We start from the raw sequence: 27,386 nt of genomic DNA on the forward strand, positions 1-27,386 counted from the left end.
GCACAGTTTGTCAGCAGCTACTGTAAAATGTATAATTAGCCTTGACTGAGAGAGCTTATTTGCACTCATCAGTCTCTTATCAGGTACTTCTGGCTGCAATGATGGCACCCTCAATGCCCTCACTACTCTCTTCTTCACTTTAAAAGAAAATGTGAAGATGCATTGAAAAGTCCTGCTTTTCTGACATCCATGAGAAGAATCAAACTCTTTTGAATTTCTCAACAAAACCAACTATAGTTACTATGTAACTATTACATTCACAGCCTCCCCTCACAAAAAGTTTTTTTCCCCTGATATGTAATTATCACAGTCTTGTAATTCTTTAGAAAATCTTTAGAAAATGCACAAAATTGAGCATGTGATGTCGATTGAATATGAAGAATTCCTTCTGGTAGGTAATGCACTCAAAAAACATGCACTGTAGAAGTGTGTAATCTGTGTTTTTTATTACCATTTTAAACCATTTATTTCTAAAATTTCCATTGTTAACAAGATGATAGAATTCCCAGTGAGATTTAATCTGATAAAATCAGCTTTTACATCTGCTCAAGTATTTCAAAAACATTTTTGAAATATTTTAAGTTAGCTAAATTCACTTTTCATGTAACAGAAATATTTTTAAATCCTTTTGACCAAGATCTAGCATTCAGGCAAAATGCCTGCAATGAAAACCATGCTATTGTGACATAGGTACTTTTTGGGCGTTTTGTTGCTAGTAGCATGTGTAGCCATGGAGCTGCACCCTTCCCAGCCTCCAAATGAAGTAGAATCTTCTATGAGACTTGAGGTCAGTTCCAGTGTTGGGAGCTTTATTTTTTCTATTTTCCAATGAAGCATGAGTTCTGTTAACTCAGTGTTTACATCAATTTATTGTTTTCTAGCGCTTTCAGTCACATACTTAGCTGGGTTTAGAAAGTATGCCTAGTTCACCAGAAACACCAGAGTAGGGTGAATGACTTTTGTCTAAGTTGCAGACTGACTTCAAAGTAGACTTAGAAGAAGAGGCCAAGGACTTTTTTTCAGTTAGATGTTACTATTATAGCACAGTAAAAAAATACGCACCCCTATCCATATTCCACGTCATCCGGTCACTGATGAATAGGAGTAGATTAGGAAAGGCCATGGCCGGCATTCCTGAACACAATGACTTGAGTACAGCTAAGGGGCAATGCCAGAGTAGCAGAAGAAGATTATCTGTATCAGACCACGCACACGTGGGTTACACAAGGACGGGCACATTCAGTTCCTGCACTGTACACGTATTTACAGTGCTGAGGTGAAGAGACGAGATAGGAGAACGCAACTCACCAGGTGTCACTCAGCACCATATCCATCCAGGAAAAATTGATGACAGGGCAAGAAGGAAGCAGGAATGATGGAGCCTTTCATTGCCACCAATCCATATCAGTGTGTCCAGAATGTCTGTGGCTACACAGTGTGGGTTTATTAGGTGGTTCCACATTCCTTGTGCAATGAGAGTGACACCTTTTGTCAGGAATGACCTTCCCCTCCCTTTTAGCTTCTGATAGAAACTTAGAATAAAGTTCCAGAAAATTCTGTAAATCAATAGGCAGTCTAATCATAATTTCTACATGATAAATTAAGTATATGTCCCAAGAATCACTTTTTAATATTTTAGGGTAAAAGGTCTAGGTGCTGAAATAATATTTTCATGAATTTAAAATTAACATCTGAATAAGAGTAACACCCCAAATCTCTGATTGGGCCCTGAAATATATTGATTTACTTTAGCTTAGTGTTCTCTTCAATGCTCTCTGCTCATAGAGAGGTAGATGGTGTCAGAATTTAACTGTAGGGCTTATAGTCAAATAGTGGCATCTTTTCTTTTACAATATGTCAACATGATAAGGAGTCTTCATTCACAGTTAAATTTCCATATAACAGAGGTAGGAGGGGAAAAACACATCTCAATTCTAGAGCACATGCTGTGCCAGAAGCATCATCCTGGTGGAAAAAGGGACGGTTAAAATTTGCATTTAGATTACTGTGGTAATAGAAAAACCATGGTGATGAATCTTGTTCTGAAAAAGAGACTAATATGGCTGTATTTTGAATAAAATTGTAAAGTTAAACACTCTGTGTGAATCTGTATGAAAAGGATGTGTAATGGAATCGTCGTAATCAATCCATCCTCGTTAACAATAGCAGCTCATGTGTGGAAAACATAGTGGGCAAATAGACATAAAGGTTATGATGATGAATGTAACTTTACACTTCTGTACATATTGTGAAAACTAGCCAAATTGCTTGTTGCTACCATTGTTGATGCCAGGATCTGAAGTGTGTTTGGGGACATAAGAAACTCCAAATCTATTGTATTTCAGTCATGAGACCAACATCAAGCGTTGATTTTCATATTCATGAGCTGCACATTGTTTGTCAATAGTGCCTACCAAAAAGGCTTAATTTGTTTTCAGTTCTCCCTCATCCTCCAATCGCAAAAGTGACGGCTCTGCAGCATCAGAGGCACTTAATTAAGCATCGCCAAGCCTCTGCGTGTACACACTTTTTAGAGCTGTCTCAAATAATCAAATAATAAGGCTTTCATTGGGTGAGAATTCCCCCGTCGACTGTAGTCATTACTGTGGAAGGGAGAATGTAAACAAAAGGCAAGAAACACAATTGAACGCATGAAAATGTATTCAGCATGAACTTATTTTATGGGTTTTAAGTTGAGTGAGAAGTTTATATTGCAGTCCAGCATGGCAGCGAGCCTGGACTGAAGTCCATACTGCCTGCCTTACATTTTTAATCAAAGTTGAGTGTAATGTCAGATGCCATTAGCATTCAGTTGACTTCAGAGAAGGAAATGTTAGCCCTATTAAGCTTCAGTGGATTAGAATATTCAGGAGTTTACTATTCATGTATTTGTAAATGAACAGTACACATTTTTTTCTATCTGGAGAGAGTAGTTATCTATTCACTACATCAACATAAGTACAGCAGAGAGGCTGTGGTTGACTTGCAGACAGTTACTGAGTGAAAACCTTTTGAAAATATTGAATGTGGAATATATGATGAAACAATAAAGCAGACACCAATAATAGCTGAGCTTTTAAGTATTCAACCTGACTACTAAATGAAAAACAAAATAAACAAAATGTAAAGAGAAGGAACTGTTCGTAATATCTGTTCCACAACTGTTGATCAGAATAGATACAAGCACCTTTTCTTCCTGTCACCATTACAAAGGAGATCAGAAAATGTTTGGTCTCATTTCTGCCTCTCGCCGTCTCTCTCTCTCATATCTAATTTATTGCCATCTGCTCAGCCTGGGTGTAAATCTGAACGCAGACTGACTTGCTCGCCCAAGCTTTATCTGTTAACATTTAGCAATGTCTAATTAAGCAAAAATGAGAAGTGCGTCAGCTGAAAAATGCTGCGGCCGGATAATGACAGTCATAACAGTTCGGGATGTGTGTCTGTCATGGTAAAGCAAATGCACTTGTTAGATTCAGGATAATTAGACGACGACAACAGCTGTAAAAGGCAAAAGCTGTTCAGCTGTGATTAAAGAGGTCAACTTGCACTGCATCAGTTATTTTCTTCAGCTGAAGAAGGGTCAAAAAAATGGCAAAATAACTCAAAATGTGTGTATTCACTAAGGGTGATAGACTATTTTAAATCTGATAAAAACAACACTAATTACCTGTGCTGCATGTGTTATATAATCACCAATTTTTTTTAACATCCACAAGCATGCGGAAAGGGCAACATAGCTCAATTATTTATTTAAATCCTTTTATCACAAATTGCGTTCTTCAATGTTCTGCCTTTTTCAAATACTTTAAAGTTGAGCAGTTGTGTAACTGTCTTGAAAATAATTACACCGCAATCTGCTGCCCCCGTAATTCTAATCAGAACAATGTCACGGCCTGGTGAACAGGGGCAAAGGAGTGTTAAAAAAAACTCCTTATAAAACACCTTTTACTGTTTGCCAAATAAGTATTTGCATGGCAGGAGTTGTCTGTAGGAGTCCAGGGGCAGAAAGGCAGGAGATATTTCAAGTAAATAACAGTTAAATATCCAACACTTTGTTTAGTTTTTCTGCAAAACCCCTTTAACTTCCAAGAATATAGAAATTTAACACCCCCCCCAAAAAAAACCAAAAACAAAGGGGGGGGGGGTCCTAATTTGTCTTTCCACCTAGAGCAGAACAGGTGCTTGACCACTTGGCTGATGCCATCTGTCTTGTTATAATCGGCCTTGCCTTCTATAACCTTGTCTGTCAATAGTGAGCATTGCCTTTGGCAGAATTTAATGGCGCGCTCTGTAACACTACAACAGGGTTCAAAATTCAGCCTTCGAGTTTCTTTCTTTTCTTAGTTCAAACTGAAGCAGCAGGAACTGAAGCACTATCTGAGTTTGCACTGCATACTGTGGAAGCAGGTAAAGCAAGATTCCCCCTACTGTCAATTTGGCTTCTGGGGTTGCAGTCAAGCTGAGTACCGACAGGTCTCCACAGTCATGCCATTTATTTTAATGTACATTCATTCAGTTCAGATCAGAGAACAGCAGTAGCTCTGACTCAAACAACAGGAACCAGGGATCGGTGTGTGTGCAACACATCACATTATTCCATAGCTTCTAAGGTTTTAATTCAAAATTCCGATCCTTAATGCAGTTCTGAATTTTTATACCCATTTCCCCTTTAATCATACCCTTTCATTGGAGCAATATCTGTTGCATCATCACAGATTCTGAGCACAGGGGATCCAGACTTGTTCACGCTGGGGAGAGCTGAGTCAGTGTGGTGCTTTTTTATTGCCTCAGGCCAGTTTTGTCTCTACAGCTAAGCCTTCCATATCTTCAGGGGGGGAAAAGTTCAGTTTATAACAGAGAGGTATCCTTCGTTCAGTAGGACAAACAGCTAATTTATTTATTTTTTTCTATCATGGCTGGATCATATTTAAGATCAGGCTGGGCCGAATCCAGATAAATATTTAACATTCATTTTCAACTAAGGTATCTAAGTAGCCCCTTTTTTAATCTTTTCAGGGTTTTCTAATCATTAGGGTGGCCGCATTGACAACAAATGCACTATGCCTTGTACATACTCCACTACATACCCCTGTAAAACCCCTATTTTCTGCCGCATCCATGCATGCATAGACAATAAAATATTTAAATATGAGTGCTGCTGAAATTTCATGGTTCATTGATATTACAATTAACTGTAATCGACAAATTGTTCTTTCTATATGGCTTGCACGGTGTAAAACACAATGGAACGCATGAATATACAAACGAAATACACACATTGCTTGATTTATCCTCTGCTTACGACATACATTTTGAAAGGGTGACATGTTACACGTGTGTTGACAAAGGCAGGACTGATGGCATCTGCGCTTTCAGGGCCTTGTGAGCTCCTGTGAGTCATTTCTATTCTGTCCAGCAGTCCAGTTTCATGACGATCATATGTTAAAATCAAACACAAGGATGAGGCTGAACAATAATGGATGCCACAGGGCCTCAGAGACAAGAGAAAAGTTTCAAAGTGTTTTCAAGAAGCACATGTGTCACAGGGTCAAGAATTAGTTGTAGCTCTATGTGCTTGAAACCTGTCTGCCTGGATGACAGCAGTTACCTGTGCAGTGCGCACCAGTGGCACTCCATAGCTGCCTTGGGGCAACAGGACTATTTCATTTCATCTCAGTAGCTGCCTGTCTTTCACTGCTCCAGAATAAGATCAGGCATGTCTCCTGACTCTGAATATTTGTATCTGTCAAAACTTCAAATGTCAGAGATGTGATAAAAGATCACTCAGTACTGGTTTATCAGGACAAAGGAAACCTAAGGGAAAAAATATTTATTGATATTATTCTTTACCGTGCACAGATGTAAAATAAAAATAGTATGAGACCTAAGGGAACAAGTTTATTAAATGTCGTCCTAGAAATAAAGAGCTGTGCTGCATGGTCCCGTTTCTGTTATTTGAAGTTTCAGTCCGACTTTACAATTAGAGATGAGTGGAAAGTTTCACTGTGAAAGACAACGAATGTCCTTACTCTTGACTGTTCCCACTTTATGTGGAATAGGCATTTGTTTTGGATTAGTTTTGACACTATTGTCTTTGGCAGGAATGTGTCAGTTAAAATGGAGGATTGATGGAGTGACAGATATTTCACATAACAAGGGGGAAAAATGACATTTGTTGTATTTCAAACTGTGACAAACCTAACCTTGTCACATTTGTTTTTATTGTCAGACAGCTTTCTGGCTGTTGTATGTCAAGGTGTCTTCATTATAAACAAAGTGTATTTTTCTGAAAGTAAGCATGCCACGCTCTATTGAGCATTTGCTGAATCTTAATCAGATACTTTTTACCCTACATACTGACTAAATACGTACATCCTAAAATAACAGCTTTGAGAACTTTTAGCTGCTTCATACAAAGGTCCAGGTTCAATCCTTTGAAGTTTAAATTATTGATGTGAATAAAAGTTTTAGTGACAGTCTGTACCTGTTGAGACTGATACGACATGACCTGCCATAGAGAAGACATGGACCTGTGGGACTTACAAAAACACAGAGAGGAAGTTCTCTTCAGTTGGGTACAGACACCACTATACAGAGTACCTATAACCAGACAACAAAATTTACTGCTACACTGACATATTTCTTGGTCAGAAAATACTGCATCTTAACACTGTTGTTCTAAAGCAGCTTCCCCCAAATGCTACCAGAACCTCCTGAAAACTCTCAGCTGATGACCTCTTGGTTTTGCAGACGAAGCGCTTCAGTAAGCATCAAGACACATTTATCACAGAAATAGCGCTGGCAACGACAGCAGTCGCCATTTTTCACTATTAAAAGACTTGTGTTTTGGCCTGCTGTCTTGGCGTTCTAATGAACTTGATAAAAGATAGCGGTACTCTTCTACAATCTAAACCTATAGTTTACACAGTGTAGTGCTGGCAGTTAATAGTTGCATCATCTCTTTTAAATCACCAGGGTAACTGTATGGCTGATTCAGTTTTTGGCAAGCTGGCAAATTTAGTGTGCTGTGCTGCTGGTGAGAACTTATGTGTACAATGGGGGGGGGGTTCATAAAAGATACACTTGTCTTCTAGGAATATAATCCTACAAGTGCTCTTCTGTTTTTTGTTGTTGTTGTTGTTGTTGTTTTAAGAACTCTAATGGATGAAAACATTAGTAGGGATGTTCGATGCCACTTTTTCAGACCGAGTAAAAGCACTCACACTCACACGGCCGATACCATTAGCACTTTTGATGTGTATATATATATATATATATATATATATATATATATATAATGACATTTTAAATCTACAAGAAGCATTTTGAAGTCAGTTTAATCAGTTTAATCTTAATTCTCTAAATCAGTTCTGACTGTTAAGATAAATAAATACATTTTTACTAGAAACCTGCCTCAACTTCATACATTGAGGGGCAGACTAGCAGAATTAGTTTGCTCATACAAATACCATGACTTTATATTGGAGGAAGACCTTCATGAATTACTGTGTTGTATATGGAACAGCATCCCTGATGCACACAGGGGTAAACTCACCAGATTCCTGCTGTAAGTGCCCACGGCATTTCAAAAATCACCACAGAAGTCAACTGCCCGGATGATCTTCTCAGTTACATTGACTGTGTATTTATGTTCATATGTCTGCTGCTGTGTGTGTGTATGTATGTATTTTTGTTCCTGTATATATTCCACCGTTTTGAATGTTCATGGTAGCAGAGTTTGTGCTCACCTTTGTGAACAGACCTTGAATTCTGGGCACTCTTGTGAAAATAAAAAAAGGAATACTTATTTTCCTAACACAGCGACAAAAGTGTTTTGACAAAAAAAGAAGTATAGAATATAACAAGTTTTTTGCTAAACAACAGAATGTGGAAAGCCAGGCAGCTATGTAAATTAACAAATTCACCATTCATTGGGTGTGCTATAACCTACGCATGAGGTGTTCTTTGATAATTTAGCCTGACTGGCCAGCTGTGTTGTTACTCCCATTTTCATTACATTGCTTCCACCTACATGCTTCTCCTCCCACTCCCTCCCTGAAGGGTTTCAATGATATTACTGTCTTTGCCTCAGCTGCCCCCAAACAATGTCTTGAAACTGATTTCCCTGAGTAACACACTTTCCTCTATATATCCTCAGCTGTAGTGCACAGAATTTTTCGTCAATCAGGGTTATAGTTCAAAAAAGGTCACTTTCTTTGATCACTGTGTTAATAAGGGAGACTATACTGCTATTAATGTTTTGTGATCTGGTCTTACGAACTAAGGTTTAACCTTTAGCAATCCATTCTTTCTTCTTTCTTTTACTTGCAGACACAGTGATGATTGTCAGGTACTGATTGGGGGAGGGGATAGGGGAGTATTTGAATAGGTTTTTCATTCCAGTCCAAGTCTATGATCTCATAACCATGCTCTTCAGTTTCTTTCTGATATGAAATGCATCAAGTTTAACAGGCTTTACACAAAGTGACCCCACAGACTCATCTGGATTATTTACTCTTGTATTGTTTTGCTGTGTATGCACTACTGGCTGGTTCCTTGTACAAAGCAAAGTGCATGCTTTGGCTGCCTGATCATTGCTATTTTTTCATTACTATCAGCTGTAGGTGAATCCCAGAATGCATAGTGCTGTTCTGAATCATGAGCAGGCACACCCGTAAACTTATTAAGACATCTACTGCGTCTCTGAACAATAGTGCCGGTTCCTAATGCAAAATACTGCTGCTAATAAAAGGAGAAAGAATAACAGTTCTCCCTGACCACTTTTCTATCAGGAAATGAGAGTATGCAAAACAACACGTTGGTCCAGATGACTCATTTCTCCCCTTCTTTCCAGAAGTCAATACCTACTTATTTGTTTGTCATGTTTATGGCAGCCTTGACGACTAATAACTTTCTGTGGGAGTTTCTTGTGGGTGGTAATCTGCACCAGCAGATCGGCTAGCCATATGCTCTTTGATTATTGAAGGTGATGTGTGAGAACACTGTCAGCCTACTGCATTGTGTTATCTGAAGTAGACACACGGGTCAGGGCTCACAACCGAAGCCCGACATATGCTAATGAACTTATCTCATAAAATATGCATCAAACCCTCCCAGGACCGTACAGTGGCAGAGGCGTGATTTTGCAGGAATTATGGGAACAGTCATTTTCCATTATGTCGATGCTAAATGAGGAGTGACCTGTGGGAGAGGCATGTCTGACCCGTGTCAAGGCAGTTCCTGCCAATTTTGCACGAGGAACTTTGCAGATCAGTTTTGACTTTTAAGATACTGTGGTGACAGAGAGAATAAATGGATCTGGGTGCACAGCATAACCTTGGTGAAGTAATCTTCCTCTGAAGTCGATGTTCCAAGTCTGTATAATTAATCAAAGACAATGATGTCAATGAGGGCTCCAGTTATGAAATTAGAGGCACGCTGTCTTCCATTACTGTACAGCTTATAAGTGCATTAGGAGGAAGAGAGGAACAATAAACCAGGTGTGGAAACCATTAGCTCCATTCTTCATTCCAACCATTTGTGGTTCCCCTTCTCTTGTTTTCAGGGCAATTAAGTGTCTTGTAACAAGGCCAGGGCTGAATGCTTGAGTGTTGATAAGGTAGTCAAGTTTGTAAACAAGGTGTGAACAGCAACAGTGTTATAGTCGTTTGCTCAGTAATGAACAAGGTTTTACAAATTAGGTTGGTTCTGCAATATTTCATTCTCCATTCTGCAGTAGTCTTTGCTATGACTGATTGTTCAATTACAGTCACATCTTAGTCCTAGTTAGCTACATAACACATCTGGCATCAGTAAAAAAACAACCTATATAACATGTGGATTCAAAATTGGTTTTATACAACCCAAGTTTATTACTTGACTATGACTTAAATTGTAAACTTGTATAAAATATCCTTTCAAAGTACTTAATTCTCCTGAATACATCAGCGCTTTACGCATTCATATAAAAGCAGCCTCAGTGGTGTGACATGACAGTAATGTAACATGCTGCATCCTGGCTATGCATGAGGAACCTCATTTGTATTGCTACTGAATTATTTGTGAACACAAACCATACTGGAAATAAAACTATATGACAATTTCAATTATATGTCTGCGAGTGGGATTATATATTGGTTATCTTCTGTGTGAGGTGCCACTTCCATAGAATACTTGTATGTCAAATGACATGCTACAGCAATAGGCTCAATCTCCTGTGGCCGCTGGTTGTCAAATTGTGCTCCTCAGCAGAGTGATGTCTAAAGAAAGGAACGTATCTTAAAGAAATCACTGCGTGCGTGCTGCTTTGCACTGACATTTCATACAGTACACATGTCAATTTGATGTATCAAATGCCAATGCATCATGCTTTATCTTCAGATGGTTGCCTGCGACTGATGTAAAAACTGGATATTTCTGACAAATTTGTTTGAAAAGGGTTCATCTCCATCTCAAGCAGGTTTCTGAGATTGGCTTGATCAAAAGTACCAAGACAAGCAAACTGTGAAGCTCATCAGCACCCTCTCATTAAAGTGTCATTAAATAATACATGACTTTCAACCTGTATGGGCAATCAAGGCAGCGCAGTAACAGTGACAGGTCTGGTGGCACAGTATGCGGTGTGCCATAATTGACAGCAAAAATAAAACCACAGTTTTCACTACAAAGACATTTAATCTAACTAATTAGGGCATGCATCTATGAGGACTGTCTAGTGAAGAGGTAATTTATCACCAGACAAATAATTACAGCACTTATTTTTCTGCTTGAGAGTTAAAGTACTTTCATTTATCATTGAGCAGTTAAAAACTAAAGCAGGTAGGCGGTGCGGGAAAAGGGGAAAAGAATGTAGGCCACAAAGTGTCACCAAGTCATTAGTATTTATGAAAAAGAAGCCATTAACACCTCATAACTACTGTATACTTGGGCCACTAGCGAATTGCTTCTAATCTAAATGATATTGTAACTGCTTTGTTATTATATGTGACAGAAATACAGAACAAACAACCTTTTTTTAACTATGTATTTCCTTTTTTCCCCCCTTCAGGTGATGAGCATTCCAAATCTCTGAGTGGGATCCTGACAGACCAGGAGAACTGCTTTTTGGGTTCACCACACCTCTCCAATTCCCATACACCCAATCAGGAAATCCTTTCATTGTGGCTCAGTTCTTGTCACTGGACTTTAATTTGGGGACCTGAACCTCACAGATCGCCAATGCTAACAAGGAACTGCCTGTTGCTGTTCCTGTGGATTCTTGTCAACGAGAGTTCAGTCTCTTCTTTACGTCCGCCTTTACCGCCACTGGGACGGAGCAGGACAGCGAGGGAACACGTCAGGAGCTTGGTGGGCCCGATGAGGAATGGGGCAACTGGATCTCAGCGGGTCAAAAGGGGCTGGGTGTGGAACCAGTTCTTTGTGCTGGAGGAGTACATGGGGTCAGACCCGCAGTACGTGGGCAAGGTAAGAAGCCTTTTTCACTGTTATTTATGGTGCAGCAGAAGTCATAAATCTTATAGTAAAGAGCTTGGGAGAAATTGAATTGGTGGCAAATGGTGGGAGGGCATGTGTGAGAGATAAAATGGGGAAAGGGAACTGAAAATAACATTCATGTAGAGTTAGTTTGAAACTACTCTGGTTTCTGTTAGTAAATATCTTTAATAAATTTACAGTTAATAAACAATGTTGCAATCAAAACAGAAGGACTGACCCCTTAAACATAAAACATGAAATACACCTAAATGCAATCAGTCAAAGTTGCCTGCTTTCATTTTTGCCCCTGGAACCTCACCACTTTAATCTAATAATGCTCTTGTTGTAAAACTGTCCCCGTTTGTTAGTGTTTTAAAAGACAAAACCGTCTCAGGCATGGGGAGAAAAATCTGTATGCTAATGGAGCTGTGCCACAGCATTTCTATGTAAGACAAGCCAGACACACATGACATTGAGGTGGTGAGAAAATCGATGGCATGGTAGAAATAAATTTGAATTACAGTCCTTGTAAAGCTGTCAGAACATCATAGTTATGAGTCAGGGAAGATGCTGACAGCAATAAAAAGACAGCAGAGATCTAATAACCTGGACTAAATCTAGACTGATATGCACCTGATCTTAGTCATTTCTTTCTGTCCTCCTTCAAACCTAGACCATCTTTCTTTTTAGTGTAGGAATTCTTTTTAACTCACTGCTGTGGCTTAAGACATTCGTAAGCAAACTCTGTAGGGGTTTAAGGCTAAAGTTGTAATTTGGCACTCCTAGCTTACATAGGATAATAGTAAGACTGACTTATCTGCCCCAGTGCCACCGCAATCAGCCCTGACAAGCCATGCTGTTTGTGGAAGTCTCTGAGGCTACAGCAGGGGGAGGGAAACTGCTGTCTGCTGCACTCCTAAGTCACTTAATCCTGGGCTGTTGCACTGCTTCAAAATAACTGACTGTTCTTAAGGTGCATGAATGGACAGTGACAGCGCCTGCGAGTCTGTAATGAATATTGTATAATAAATCAGTGCCTTATTGTGAAAATAAATTCACTGTAGAGTGTAAACATGATTTTCATTCAGTGACCTGCAGGGCATTGGTGCTATGGAGGCTCAAAGACTGCTGCTTTGTCCTCACTGACAGCAGTGTCCTTCTGGGCCAATTGAAGTAGTAATTATCTGACAGCAGCCCATAAAGAACAGGATTTTCAGAGAAGTAGTTGAGGCACGCACATTTTAGTTACATTTAAAGCATCAGCCTGGAAACTTTACCATCTCCTGACGATTTAAATGCACCAATTACTATAAGCATGCATGAGAGGCGCGTGTAGTTTGATAGTGCTGTTAGTGTTACCATTTAAGATCAAGATTAAGATTAAGATTAACTTTATTAATCCCCGTGGGGAAATTAAGTAATTAATTAATTTTTGCATAAGATAACAGTAGAAACAAGTCAACTAAAGAAGTCAAATTATTTTTTCGGTTGTCCAGTTTTAGTCAGGAATGTTTTGTTAAATGCACCACTGCAGCATCCAAATCACTAGTTATTAGCACTGGCCATTAAATACATCATTGACAATACTACCAAGATTACTTTGTCAGTAACAAACATATACAGAATACAGGACAAGCACTGAAGGAATACGAGCGTGGCACTGCTGAAGCTGGAGTACAGTCAGTATTGGTGTTATGGATCAACTAGTTTGCCTATTAACTAGCAGCTTCTGGTTGAATGCACCAGTGGCTGTTTGTAGTGAAGGTACATTTTTGGAAGCAGCAAGATGACATTTAGTTGTCTCTGTGCCTTAGTGTTTTCTTTTTCATTAAAATGTCATAACGTACTCATTTGAGACTTTTACTCCACTAAAATAATATCAATGTAGACCAATCAAAGACCTCTCACTACACCGCAAACATAATAATCTCATGCTACTTGGGACTGATTTATTTCACCTCCAAACCCTTTTGCTGAAGAAAGTTTTAAAGCACCTGTAATGTAAGCAAACTTCATTTCTCAAGAGTCTTCAATCTATTTAAGATGGTTTTAAGGTTAAAACCTAACAAAGATTAAACACGGAAACAAAACCTTTTTTCTGGGTTCTGTACAATGAATTTAATATTAACATACAAAGATAAGGCATTTATCGACCTCTAAGTTACCTGATGCCATCTTTTGTGTTAAGCATTGCACAGGAGCTTGGATGTATTACATGGAAACATACATCTGTTTTACCTTTTCTTCTCATGGACACAGGTAAACTTCAGTGTAGTGCAGGGAAATGTGATGGGAAAGATAAATAAAAAACAAAAAAACTAAATTCAAGGGGGAAACATTGACTTCCACATGCTGTTCTATTTGCTGGTCTATTTTGGATTAATTAGTGCAAGCTAAGCACCATTTTCTTTCTTCTGCAACATGAGTAGAGAGAAATGCCATGTCTGCACTTCTACTTGTACTGGTGGTATAACTACAAAATAAACAGAAGAGAATTAATTCATACTCAGTGTTTTAAACCATTTTTATCTCCACATCCATAATTAAAAACAAAATCTGTGAAACTGTCTTTGGGAAAAACAACAACAATTTACTTTCTTAACTGATATTTAAATATTTATCTGAATTTACAGTATATGTTCTTGCCCTCCAGCTTTGCTGTCATGTGAGGAAGCAGACATTTAACGTGAGGAGAATTTTAGAAATGCTACAACTACAACTGGGAGCTACCGCTTATACCACTTACTTAATTATCCTCTTTGCTCCCTGAGGTGCAAATAAGGTCATGACAAGTTACAGCATGGTGTTTAGCACTACTTCTAGTTCCCACTGCTAGCATTAATATGGAAGTAAATGCTCTGGGCCCTTGCTGAAGGGTAACTGAAGTGCTTGGAAAAGTGGTGCCTGTCATTTTTCTGCATACGTATACAATGAAAACAATGTCTCCAGAGTCTTTGAGCCGCCAAGGCTCTTGTGAAAGATGCACCTTAATTAAATCTGCTATACAAATAGTACAATGAAAGAATTAATTCCAATTTTTATTCGTAGTCTCTACCAAGGAGATTTTTTTAAAACGTTTGCAAACCACATCAAATTTTTATAACTATTGTTCCTGTTGATTGCAAGGCTGGTTTGGCTTTAGAATACTCTTGAGAAGCTCCCAGGCTTCAATGCCACTAACAATAAACAGGGAAAACTAACAACAGATTATAATTTAATGAATGTCTTTCTCTAGAGTTTAAAAAGATATAAACAAATATTTAGAGCACATTACAGGCATTGGTGCAAAGTTACATCTTTGCAGGACCATTCCATACTGTGTATGAAAATCTCATTTTTCACAGTTTTCCTTCAATGCTGTTAAGTTAAGTTAACCATAACATTAGCACTAATTTAAGCATACATATTTAACTTTAAAGTGCATTTACAATAAAGCAGTTGGCTACAGTAGAACAAGATCTGAAAACTCCATCTCAAAGTATTAGCTAGATGTTTTCTGTATGAACCACTAGCAGATTCTACAAACAACAAACCAACAAAAAGTTAACCGTTAGTTTTCTATTCATTCAGCACTGGTCCGATTAATCATAAAGTTGAATACTTACAATAAATCTGTTCAAATAAAAGTATTGGTACTGAAATCCTTACCACACCTTTCCCCACACCTACTTCAAAACATTGTGTCAGGAAACTTGAGAACCTTCTGATGACAACAACATTATTGCATTTTAGCGATTGAGGGGGTTACACACAAACCCTGTGCACTCATAATTAGATAACGCTGAGGCCTTTCCTGTGCTGAGCAGTGATTATCTGCAAAGAAAATCTGCCATTAATAGTGTGGCTGTATATCAAACCAAGCCGCTTCCTCTCACTCTCCAATAAACTCTCCACTGAGTTCAGCTGCTATTTTTCAGAATGGTTTTTTTTTCTAACATCATGGCACTCATAAAATACTATTTGATGTATTTTTTTCCCCTCAAGAACTACAATAATGTGACAAATCAGATGCCATTTAAATGATCTAAAACTGTCAATTTCTTTCAGAAATACTAAATAATATGATCATTTAATGAAAACCAATGTTTCTCTCAAGCATGTTAACCAAAGTGTTTGGATTTTCTACTGGATGCTACCATTTTGTATGGACAACAGAATGCAGAGTGCCTGGTGAATGCACATAAAGGGTTCAATTTCAAAGCAGAAAAGACATGTATTGGGGATTAGATACAGTGATAGGACTGTAAGCAAAAGAGCTCAGAAAGACTGTATAGCATTTGTATGCCATCCCCTTTGCAGTCTTAATGATAAGGAACTGGACTGGTGATAAATCGACCTCTAGTTTTCATGAAGCTAAAAAGTACCACCTTTGCACATCATTTGCTTTGCTGCCATGGAAACACCAGGAACACCATGTTTTCTTTTTATATAAGTTGTGCACATGTTTTCTGTCTATCAAAAGGGCATGTGTGAAATTTGCTCAATGGATACTGTATTAATTTTACAGCTTAAAAAGCTAATATTTCACTCATATCAGCGCATACAGTGAATGCTGAAAAGAAATACAATCAATTTAGACACTTTGGGCATCCAAAAAAAAAAAACATACCCCATTGCCACATAAAGCGTTCAATAGCATGCAGCAGCATGCTCCAATGCCCTGCTTCTCACACTTGCAGACAAAAAGGTCACTTATTTACATACAAGTCAATAAGCCATTTTTGCTGGAAAGGGCATCCCTGTTTCTGCTACAACTTGTTTATCCCCTTGCTTCCTGCCTGACACGGGATGACCATCCTTCTTTTTATTGATGGCTCTTGCCCACAGTCCCACCCCACACCTGGCTGAGATTTATTACTGACATAGAGCGTGCAATTTAATCTTTCAATGAGGACCTATGAGAAGGACATAAAAAGCTCTTCAACAAGACTTATATACCAGGGCCGACAAAAAGAAATTCCATCAGCTGACCACATGAAATTTACAAGCCTTAGTAGAGGTGGTGTGTTCCATGTTGTTGAATTTAGCTATAAACCTAAAACCCTGATGAACACATTTAAAAGCAGCAAACCTGTTTACACGTGAGGATGATGACAGCCACTGCTGTTAAATACTTCAGTGGGGTGGGATGCAAGGCAAAGCCAGTAGCTAATTAACTCAGACTCCAAAATCACAGGCTTCCTAACCTGATTGCTTTTTTCCATGAGCTATGCACTGTGTCTATTCAGAGACCTACAGCTAAGAAAGGCGGCATCATGCAGAGCCTGCACCATGTGCCCAACAATAATAACGCTGCTGATTTATCCATGAAATCCATACAGCATGTCAAATACAGTGACTGATTGTCTGACACCACAATCACCGAGGAACAGAACATACACAACCTAGAAATTAGATTATCCTGGATTCTCATGTTACACAATTGTTATTTTTCTGGTGAAGAAAATGTGTTCATGTGCAGATTATGCAAATTATGCATGAAATGCTAATGCAGCAGTCCCTAAATTCATCTTAAAATTGTTGCCTATGTAATTTACTGTCACATGCAGAGTAATCTGGAAGGATTGCTCTCCTGCAAATTATGCACCGAGTGTGTGGATGATTCAGCTGCTCGTTAGAACATATTAAGAGGTTGAAAGCATTTACAATTGTAATGTATGTTGATGATGAATGTTGCAGGAAATTCTGAGAAGAATGGCTGAAATATAAGCTAATGATGCCATTCATCTGTCCTGCCAAAGTCATATTTTTCATGTATTTTGTCCTCATTGGTAATGGACTTTTCTGCTGAATTGCCCGGATCATATATCCAAATGGTGTGTTAATGCCCCAATCAGTATCACTTACCACTGTGGTCAACGTTTTCCATTTGTGCATTGACAGTGATGGGCAATATTGTTTTGATTCTGGGCAGAAAATTGCAGTCTGTAAGTTGTATCAATATCCCTATATTGTTTAATCAAGTGTGATATGAGAAAAGGGAATCAAGCCTTAACCCTGGTATCCACAATCAATAGCAATCATGTACATTAATGTGGTATGTCAGAAATCTGTCTTACGCCTTGTTATTTGCTATGCGAAATATAATCTCACACGACAACAAACTCATATTTTCGGTAACTTTTAGTTATGTTTAATAAAGCTGCTAATTAGTCCCTACGCTTGTTGACTGACTAACAGGTGCATCAATAATCACAGTTACAAGGGCTGACAATATATTTTGAATAATTCTTATTTAAACAGCTTTAGAGGTGCACCTCATTGATTTCTGTTGTCAAAGACCCTAGCCCATGTGTGTCAGTCTTTCTCACTCCCTGTCCCACATATGTTTCCTGTGGGTGTGCATCCACCAGTATAGTGTGTGTGTGTGTGCATTTTTTTTCTCCTCCATCCCTATTACCTGACTGAGGCATGACACAACCCAGATAGGGAGCTCTGAGCTGTCAACGGCAAAGAAATGGCTCGCAAGCCAATATCGATCAGCTATAATAAGCTTGCAGTATTTGACATAGTGTTTTCTTTCCATCAGCTGCTCACCACACACTACAGCAGCCTCCCGCAAAAACTTTCCGTGAAGCCAGCAGTCGTGATGTGGTGTGACATGGCACTGGCCTGACAATACGCGAACTTGAAGCCACCTACAGGCATACCAACATGCCAACATGCTGCCACTATGTCATCATACTACTCGGCTGGTAGGACAGTGTTGAATAGTGGCTGGAATGAAGGGTGGTTTCATACCTAATAATGAATAGAAGCATAAATATAAATTCAAGAAAGCAGAAGTTACAAGATGCATACAGAGAGCTGATACATACTGAATGATTTACTCTTTATTAATACACACAGTCCCAATCGTGCTCTAAGTCTGTGTGTGCCACACATTCAATATGGATCTAAAAAGCATTTACAAAGTATTATATTCACAATAGGCAGACTTTTTTATACACTGACTGTTTAAATATCAACAAACAAATTAAATTACAACTGCAAAAAAAGCCTGTTCTCCCCTTTTTCAGAATGTTTACAGATTTGTGAAAGGCACTCGCTGGTGCAGCACTGCTGGACCATTCAAGGAACAATGTTGGCTCGCTATCAGCAACGAGTTGCAGCTTTGATATGCATTCCTGAGAGGAGCTCCACATAATCCTAGTTGCAGAAATCCAATTACAGCATTTTCTATAGAGGTTGGTTACATTCTCCTCTGAAATCACTCAAATTAATCAATATGGGGGTTTACTGCATAGCCAATGAGTTACCACGCGCTGCAAATCTTGAAAGTAACAGGGAACACCATCTTCCCTTTGAGTCAAGAAAGGTATAGGTGCTATGTAAGTATGTTGCTATTCCATAGTCACTAAAATGAGCGATCATTCCCCCTTTTCTATTGCAGGTGTAGTAGCTTTGCCAGTTTGAACAGTGTGAAGTTTATAGGTTAGGACTTTAAACCCTAATTACTCTTCTGTGTACAAAAAAAGTATCATGTTGCACAATGAGGTTAAGCAAGAAGCTGCTAAATGATCTCGGAAGCATCTGTTTGACAAAAGTGTTGAGCATCTAAAATGTAAAATGTTTTTACAGCTCTTCTTGACACCTTGTAAAACTGTCAACACTGAGCAATGATCTGAGCGCACGTGAACACAAACGTAATGACTCAAACAGATGGTGTGAGTTTGGATGGTAACAGGAATCTTATTTCAGATCCACACACACAAACTGTTTCTTTTTATAGCTGCCATGTCAACGGATACCCAGAGCAGACCTTCTTACTAATTATGCTTATCATGGAAAATGGAGGGGAAGGACACTCGCCATAATATGGATGCATATCATCACGCTGTTGCTATGAGCCGGCTCTGATTCAGTTACTGAGCACATGCTGATTTACTTAAGGTTATCGGCAACGCCATCATTGAAATTCTGCACCACAGACTGTATAGTTGGTGTAAACTGTAAAGACTATTACAAGAAAGGACTTTATTTATCTCTTTAATAAAATGAGTTATTCTCTTTTGACATATTGTTAAGAAGGCTGTGCTCCCTGCTTCATTTCTGTAGTCCAATGGGTGTTTTGTAGTTTAAACAAAGCCCTCTTCTGCCTTCTGTTTAATGAATGTTTTTTTTATGAAATTGATTACTATTGTTAGCGTAATGGAATTTTTAATTAATATCAGTCAATTTCACTTATAATTAATGAGGCAATGTGCCTGTTCACTTCATATTTGCATTTCTTTTTCGTCTCTGATTGTGCAGTTCTGAATCAATGTGCAGGTACCTCTCCTGGGTGCTTGTATTGAATAAGCCTCAAATGTTGGGAAAAATATGCTTTTTCATGCTAATATACTAAAGAGGTGTTCAGTGAAAGGACAATCAAATGTAAATTCCCCATTAATCATAAATAGATGGAGCAAATGTATTCGGCAGTACACAGAAAGGGTCAGCACAGAGTAGACTAATGCCCAATCCAGCTTCATAAAGACAATAAAAATACTTCCTGTTGATAATTAGGTGAACAGCGATGGCCTTTTGAGCTACTGAGCACAAAATAATCATTGGATTTTCTCTCTGTATGTGTTTAAATGCTTTTGTTCAGTGTAGTTAACGTGATGGAAGCTGTCACAATGCAATCCAAAACATCTGCTTTGCAACACATTCTGCTGCAAGGCTCACTTTTTGAGACTGTTTCAAAAAAAGATGTTGACTCAGCTCCACAAAGTACAGACTTTATAATAAAGTGCTCGTTATTTTGTCCATTGGGAATGAGTGGCATGTTAAGATGAACATCTTGTAATATAATGCAATAACAATCAGAAACTGTACTGTGTGTCATCAAAAATTCATAACAAAAATTGATCTTGGTATTTTCACAGCAGAGTTTGTTGCAGGCAATTTGTTTTGGATTGCGTAAGACTGGACAAAGGTGTTGTGTTCTTGTGTGCGCCCCCTGTATGTTTCCTGTCAGCAATGTGTTTTGCTTGGCTAAGTTTAACTAGCAACAGAATGTGGATTCCTATTGACTACATCATTGCAACAGTCAAGGACCTCTGTGGTATGTTATACAAAAACATGCTGCTCAATAGTAATCTATCTGTTTGAAAAGCTTGCAACACTAAACTCAGACAGTTTAACTACATCTGATGTTGCAGACAAAGCGAATTGATTGTAGAATTACACAAAAGAATACAAGATGGTTAATAAATAAATAATAAATCTTACACCATTATCTAACTAGAACCCCAGGTACTAGAAAACACAATGTTTTATTAAAAGCATAGCAAACCTGGAAGCTAAAGTTTCTGGGGAACACCTGAAGGCAACACAACTCTCTAAAAAAACAAAACATCTGACTGTCCTTACATTTTGCTCAACAAGTAGCATTGTTTATATTTATTTAACACAGTATATTTTACGTTACGTAAGTTAAAAAACCATAAGCATAGCACTCATAGGCATCAAGGGAGAGATCAACAGATAGATTTAACCCATAGGCATCAAGTTAGTCCTTGAGGTTTTGTGCTAAATGGTATTATTCTGCAGTCTGAGCTACAGGCAAGCCAGACACACTATTTTATACGATCAAACAATGACAGATAACTATTGATCATTACAGCTCAAATAAGTGCTTTCCAATTAGAGACGGGGCTGTGTGCCCAGTTGATTTTACAGGAGACTGTGTCTAACAAAAGCAGATAGAAAAAGTAAGCAAGCAAGCAAGCACTGCCAACAACCACCTCTGCAGGTTTTGCTAAAGTAACCACACATACACTCTGCCATGCATGCCAGCCAAGGAAATGGCAAAATGGATTCAACGCAAGAAGCAAAAAGAACAGAACTATGTAGGTTTCAGTTGGGAATAAAAATGGTGATGCATTACACTAGAGCCAAATTAAATGCATCGGTGTCTATAATAGCCAATTCCCTTCAGGCCTCAACATTAACGGTTGCACACTTAACTGGGACCAGTAAACTCTATGGTCGGGCAAGTGATGTGTCTCACGGGTGACTGAAACAATAAAGAAATGCATTTGCATTTCATTGCCGGACCAAACACTCTGTAGTAATCTGTGGTATGGAGGACAGAAACTACAGAGTCAGACACAGGTGTTTCAGAAGCTGGGAAAAAAACTATTGGTAGTGTATGATATGATAATATGATATATTTTAGTATAATGGCACATAAGATTCTCACAGTCAAAGCACACATTTAAAAAAAGTTAATTTAGTACGTTTCTGACTTTTTCAGGCGGCGATGAAACAGATCTATTTTGAGCTTGTAAGCTGCAAGTCATAATATAATTAGCAGATGTTTATGTATAAAAGAAGTCACGATCCTGGCACTCCTTCATTTACCAGAAGGAACAGTACAATAAGCTGTAAAATCGCTTTTGTCACTCATAAAGTACAGCTGCTATAAAAGTTCTGTTCACTTTTGTCAACCAAATTTCTCAGAGAAATTCAAACTTTAGATTTTGCTTATTTAAAGGAGCCATATGCTTTTAGTACAGGCAGCTTGACAGCCGTATGCTGGAACTTTACATCCACTTTATGTGGCACACCTTAACTACTGAACAGACAACAGAAAACAGCTGTTATTTGGTATCAACAGAGCGTGTGCTCGTTTAAATAAACTGTGCTCTCACTTTTAGGTTAGGCTCTGTTTAGTTATTCTTTTTTCTGCGTGCAAAAGTCCAACAACTTCCAAATGTAGACAAGCAAAATGTATATTACAACTTAAACTTGTCAAAGGACAAGTGGCTGAAAAAGCTTATTTCTTACCTATCATCATATCACATTATTACAGCTCCACTTAGCTTCTCCACTAGTGAGATGACATACCATATTAAAAATAACTGATAGTAGGACAAATGATCAAATCTGTAAATACCATAATATGCAGTATGTAAGTAAACAGTAAAGCAACAGCCTGCACAGAACAGAACGGGATATGTCCTATAAAAATACATTTGAATATGAATAATAGCCTATTAACCACCAGATCCTTGCTCTTATTTTCATTTATAGTAGCAAGAAAAAAAGCTGTTTTTGCAGCTGGTTTTCCTGAGTTTCTAAATTAATTCGAACTGAGCTGGAATCATTCATTTTAACTGGGTGAAAATAATTTATTGATTTTGGAGAGTCAATGAATTCTTATGAATTAACACCCAGTCCACACACACACACACACCCATGTCGCATGTCTATTAGTAAACGCTGCTCCGCAGTCTCCAAATACACACAGCTGTTACGTATATGTTTATTTTACCTTTTCACTAATATTATCGTTTACAAGTTAAATAAGAAGTATGAAATGTGCTCCTTGCCTTCCCCACGCAGTCACAAGGAGAAGCCCAAATTGGAGAAACAATAACTTCCGGTTTAGCTGTGACGCCATTGCGCAGGTGCGTTCCCACTGTCAAAGTTAGTATTTCAATGATTTGAACTCAGCTTTGATTTTATATACAATTAAAGTAGTGCACTGTGTAACTGGCTGTAACTAAATAAGAAAAAACTGGCCCAGAGCATTTTTTTATTATTATTATTATTTTAATTCAGGACACATTAAAAAAACATAAGCCCTAATTAATTATCATAAATTAAATAAATTAGACGACCTCTGGGATAAATGAAACAACTCGAGCATGGCAGGGTAGATGAACTTGTAGGTTGCTAAGTCGACCTTTTTGACTCACTATCATGTTTTAAATGTATTTTTATTTTTGTTTTATTTATTTATTTTGATTTGATTTCCTGTACATTCAGTGTTATGTCATCACCCTCTTTGATTGACCAGTTTCAACTTTCTGGCTCAAGGCTGACAGTCAAACTGTTCCTCTATGTGCAGCGGGCATATTTTCTTCACTTCATTTCACAAATGCCTTTAAACTCATCATGTCAGGAAATGCTACATAAATGCACATATTCATCACAACATATTTACATATAGGACAGTATAGGTCATGCATGTAAAAAATACTGCACGTCACATGCATTAGACTCGTTGGCTGAGGTAAACAGTCCTGGAATAAACTCTTTTTTTCTTGTAGATAATTTCTTTGTCAATCATGGGTTCGAGTTAAAAACATCACAACTCATTAGCAAACTGTAGATGACACAGATTAAAATAGCCTATGTGTTGTTTGTCTGCGTTTTTTGAACATAATCTACAAAGTAAACAAAATGTTTATCTGCATAATTGGCTGACAATTAAATTGCTTTTTAAAGAGCTGGGCTTGGACAATCTCTCCACTATTGTCTCATTTTGTGTTGCACAGGGACACATTGCCTTGTTTACATTATTCATTCAGACAGTAAATAATCTACATTTCAGATTTTCTGCTCATTCCAGCAAATAATTTGGGGTCTAGTTGTCCCAACCAGGGTCGTGTACTAAAAATAATTCACATTCATTTGAATAGCAATGAATAATGCACCATGGGTGACAACATTATAATGCCATGCTATGCTTGTGTGAACTTGACAGTTTTCACTGAATTACCAAGTACTCCCTGTGTGTTTGTGTGTGTGTGTGTTTGGAACCGAACCCATAGAGGATATTGGAGTTCTTGTCAAAGCTCGGTGGAAAATGTGCAAATGATAGCTTTCATATTTTACAGTGGGAAGCAGTGTGTGAGTCTGTGAGAAGCAACCCAAAGTTTCAGTCAAAGCACTGATACAAAACGGTCCCCATCATAACCTGTGGAATTATAGGTAACTCAGCATAAGTTAAAGGAACTTTGTTTGGTGACAGTTGAAAAATGAATCTATGTTGCCCCAAGCCGGTAGGTACCATGGTGTCAGCTTGCTTTTTAGTGTAAAGCCTCTGCTTCAGTGCTTAAAATATCTCTTCTTGTCTCCTGGAATAACCGTGCTGGTGCTGTTCAGCAGCGCTGGTGGAAATCCCATGCCATCAAAAAAAAATCCATATATGTATGATGATGATTAGATTGCATTAGGTGCCTTTTAAATATTTAAAAAGCTTTGAATTGTGCGACGGGTTCTCTGCTGCAAGGTAAACATATCTATGTCAATAGGCCTTCCACCGGCAGCACAGAATTTGTTTGTCTTGTACAAAGAGCGCTGCCACAGCTCTGGATCTATATTAACCAGAGATGTTCTTCGGCTGCAGTTCTGATACCTTACAACTGAGTCCTTCGGTCGCTGTCAGGTAAAGATATTGAAAAAAAAAAATAAAAATCTTTTTCTTTTTCTTTTTGTGGAAAACAAGTGTTTACAGTGCCAGACTGATTTTTACAGTCTTGCACAGGAGAAGATCTTTTTGAGTCATGCATGGATAGAAATGGGTCCGCGATGTTGAAGAGTTATCACTGCAGCATAATTGCACAGAGAGGATACATTATTTATGAGAGATTTAGCCTCATTAATCGGTGAAATGTTCTGAAAGCACAATCATTTTATTTTTTTCCCATGACTTAGTGTTTTGCAGGGAGATGAATCTGCTCTTTGATGCGCAGTCAGTTTCCTTGAGTGTCTTTGCGAAATAGTCTTCCTTGACAGCTCTTCCCCAGTGCTTTCAATGAATCATTATCTGTGCCAATGTTTGCACTCAACCTGTCTTTTTTTTCCCCTCTCTCTCTCTCTCTCTCTTTTGTCTTGCAGCTGCACACTGACCTCGATAAGGGGGACAGTGCGGTGAAGTACACTCTCTCGGGGGATGGGGCTGGCTCCATTTTCACAATTGACCAAACAACGGGGGACATCCATGCCTTAAGGAGTCTTGACAGGGAGGAGAAGCCTTACTACACCCTGCGCGCCCAGGCTGTTGACATCAACACCAATAGGCCCCTGGAGCCTGAATCAGAATTCGTAATCAAGGTCCAAGACATCAATGACAATGAGCCAAAGTTCCTAGAGGGACCGTACACAGCCAGTGTTCCTGAGATGTCACCAGTAGGTAAGAGACAGTACTCTTCTACCACTTCTAGTCACTAAAGATAGAGAAGTCAATACTGTCTTTAATGGACTGGAGTCTCTTTCTATAAGAGTGGAAACTTCTCCTTTTGAACATAAAAAAAGTTTGGTTTCAGGAGCATCATGGGTAGAACCAGAGGGGTAAAGCTGCTCCCCATAACAACAGACTCTGACATTATAGAGAACCGTTTATTCTCGGTGTGCCCTGAGTTATATTTCACAGCTTTGTCTTTACACCCCCCCAGGGAGAACAGATCAAGGTAATTCACGGGGAGAATGGCTTCTCTCGATGTGAATTGTAATGAAGCCCTCAAAACCCCACAATCAGCAGTCTCTAGAGGACAGGTAGAAAGCAGGAACAACACAGCATACAGCCCAGGTGAAGACCTAAATCACAAGCTACACTGTAACTGTTCATCGCAGAATACAAAAAGATGCTTTATCTTTAAAAAAACATCTCATATAGCCATAGCAGCAGATATTAGAAACCAAGTAAACACATCACCCACAGTTAATCAACTGAGCGCATGACTGACAGATAACTAATTAGTTTTAATGTTGATTAATACATATCTGTGAGTGAATTTCCATTTTCAATGGTTATCTGCCATTATCTTTGACATTTTAAGTAGTAAAACATTCATTTAGTATGTCACTAATACATATGTTGAACTTGTTAGAACCAAAACAAAAAAAAACGGCCAGAGTCAGAGCAGTGAGCTGGTGATATAATGATTTCCAAGTAGACGTCGTGCCCTCAAAAACTCCCACATAAAGCAGCAGGATAGCGGTTTTCATTGGTGAATGAGATAAATGACTACAAATACACCCCCGGTTTGTTACACTGTATCTCTGCTATAAGTGCAAGGTCTGTATATCCCAGATGACATCATTAGGGTTAGTTTCTCTCAGACTTTAGATAGCTCCCTCAGGAGACGTAGAAGACTTCTTCCAACTGTTTTCACAGGCTGGGTAGTGCTTGTTGTGATGGGATGAGTCGAATGTGTTAAGTGTTGCGTGAACTACACCTTTATTTTGCTAAGTAATTAAATTCAAAGACATGGGCGGTAATTTTATTGGATGTAGAGTTCTTTACCTTTAGAGGCTCAATTTAAATGCACAGTATTTGTGTAAGCAACAAAATAGTATAATAATAAAACATTAACTTTTATGAATGTTTGACCTAATCAAAGCTTAGACCTTCCACCTCCAGTGGACACAAAAACCCCAAAGCATATCTATACGGAAGTTGTGAATGTGACCATAATTGCTTGTTTGTCTGTCTATGTCAGCCCTAGCCCTAGTAGACTGGTGATATGTCCAGGATGTATCCCGCCCTCTTGCCTATTGACAGCTAGGATACGCTCCACCTAACCCTGTGACCCTTTAGTACTGAATAAAAGCATGTCCAGGATGGAAATGGATGGATGGATGGATGGTTGTTCATACTGAGACCATTGCAATTATCAAACTCAATTCATCAGTGTTTAAAGCGACAAGAGGGTTCGCTTGTTTGCAAAATAAAGACGGATAATGAAAATGCAATCATATTGGTAAATACACAGAATCTATGGCCAATCACTCGTGGCAATAATCCCTTGTTAGCAATTAGCTGTTTCAAAGTGTTTCAGAGGTGTGCTTATAAAAATGTAAATATAATTAGAAATCCACACTTATAAAATATGTCATCACCTCTTAGTAATTTGTTGTATAGAATATTAAAGGTAGGTAATCATTTTTTTTACAAAACAGCAATGACCTTTGAAACAATCCCTTCTCTGTTTTTTCTCACTTGCTTTTAAAATCACAGAAAGAGATTGTATCCAAGCGTAATTGCATAAAGCTGCTACTTTTGGCATCCACACAAAGGTGTCATCAGGCTTTTGAAATTTAAACAGTGGATTTCCTCTGCGTGGATCAAAACAGAAAAAGGCTTTAGTGCATTATCTTATTTACTGTATACCTGTGTTAAAAGCATAATC

The 27,386-nt window shown here is 38.4% G+C and overlaps 1 protein-coding gene across 1 annotated transcript in view; it reads left to right on the forward strand.

Annotated features, from left to right (window-relative positions):
• LOC114453052 (cadherin-12-like) overlaps nt 1-27,386 on the forward strand; it is a 79,922-nt gene that overhangs the window by 15,503 nt on the left and 37,033 nt on the right. Inside the window, exons 2-3 of the mRNA XM_028432692.1 lie at nt 11,051-11,466; nt 25,093-25,387. Coding sequence (XP_028288493.1) covers nt 11,221-11,466; nt 25,093-25,387 — 541 coding nt within the window. The 5' untranslated portion in view covers nt 11,051-11,220. The remainder of the gene's footprint in view (nt 1-11,050; nt 11,467-25,092; nt 25,388-27,386) is intronic.

This window comes from Parambassis ranga, chromosome 20 (assembly GCF_900634625.1).
Source record: "Parambassis ranga chromosome 20, fParRan2.1, whole genome shotgun sequence".
NCBI classification, from domain to species: Eukaryota; Metazoa; Chordata; class Actinopteri; family Ambassidae; genus Parambassis; species Parambassis ranga.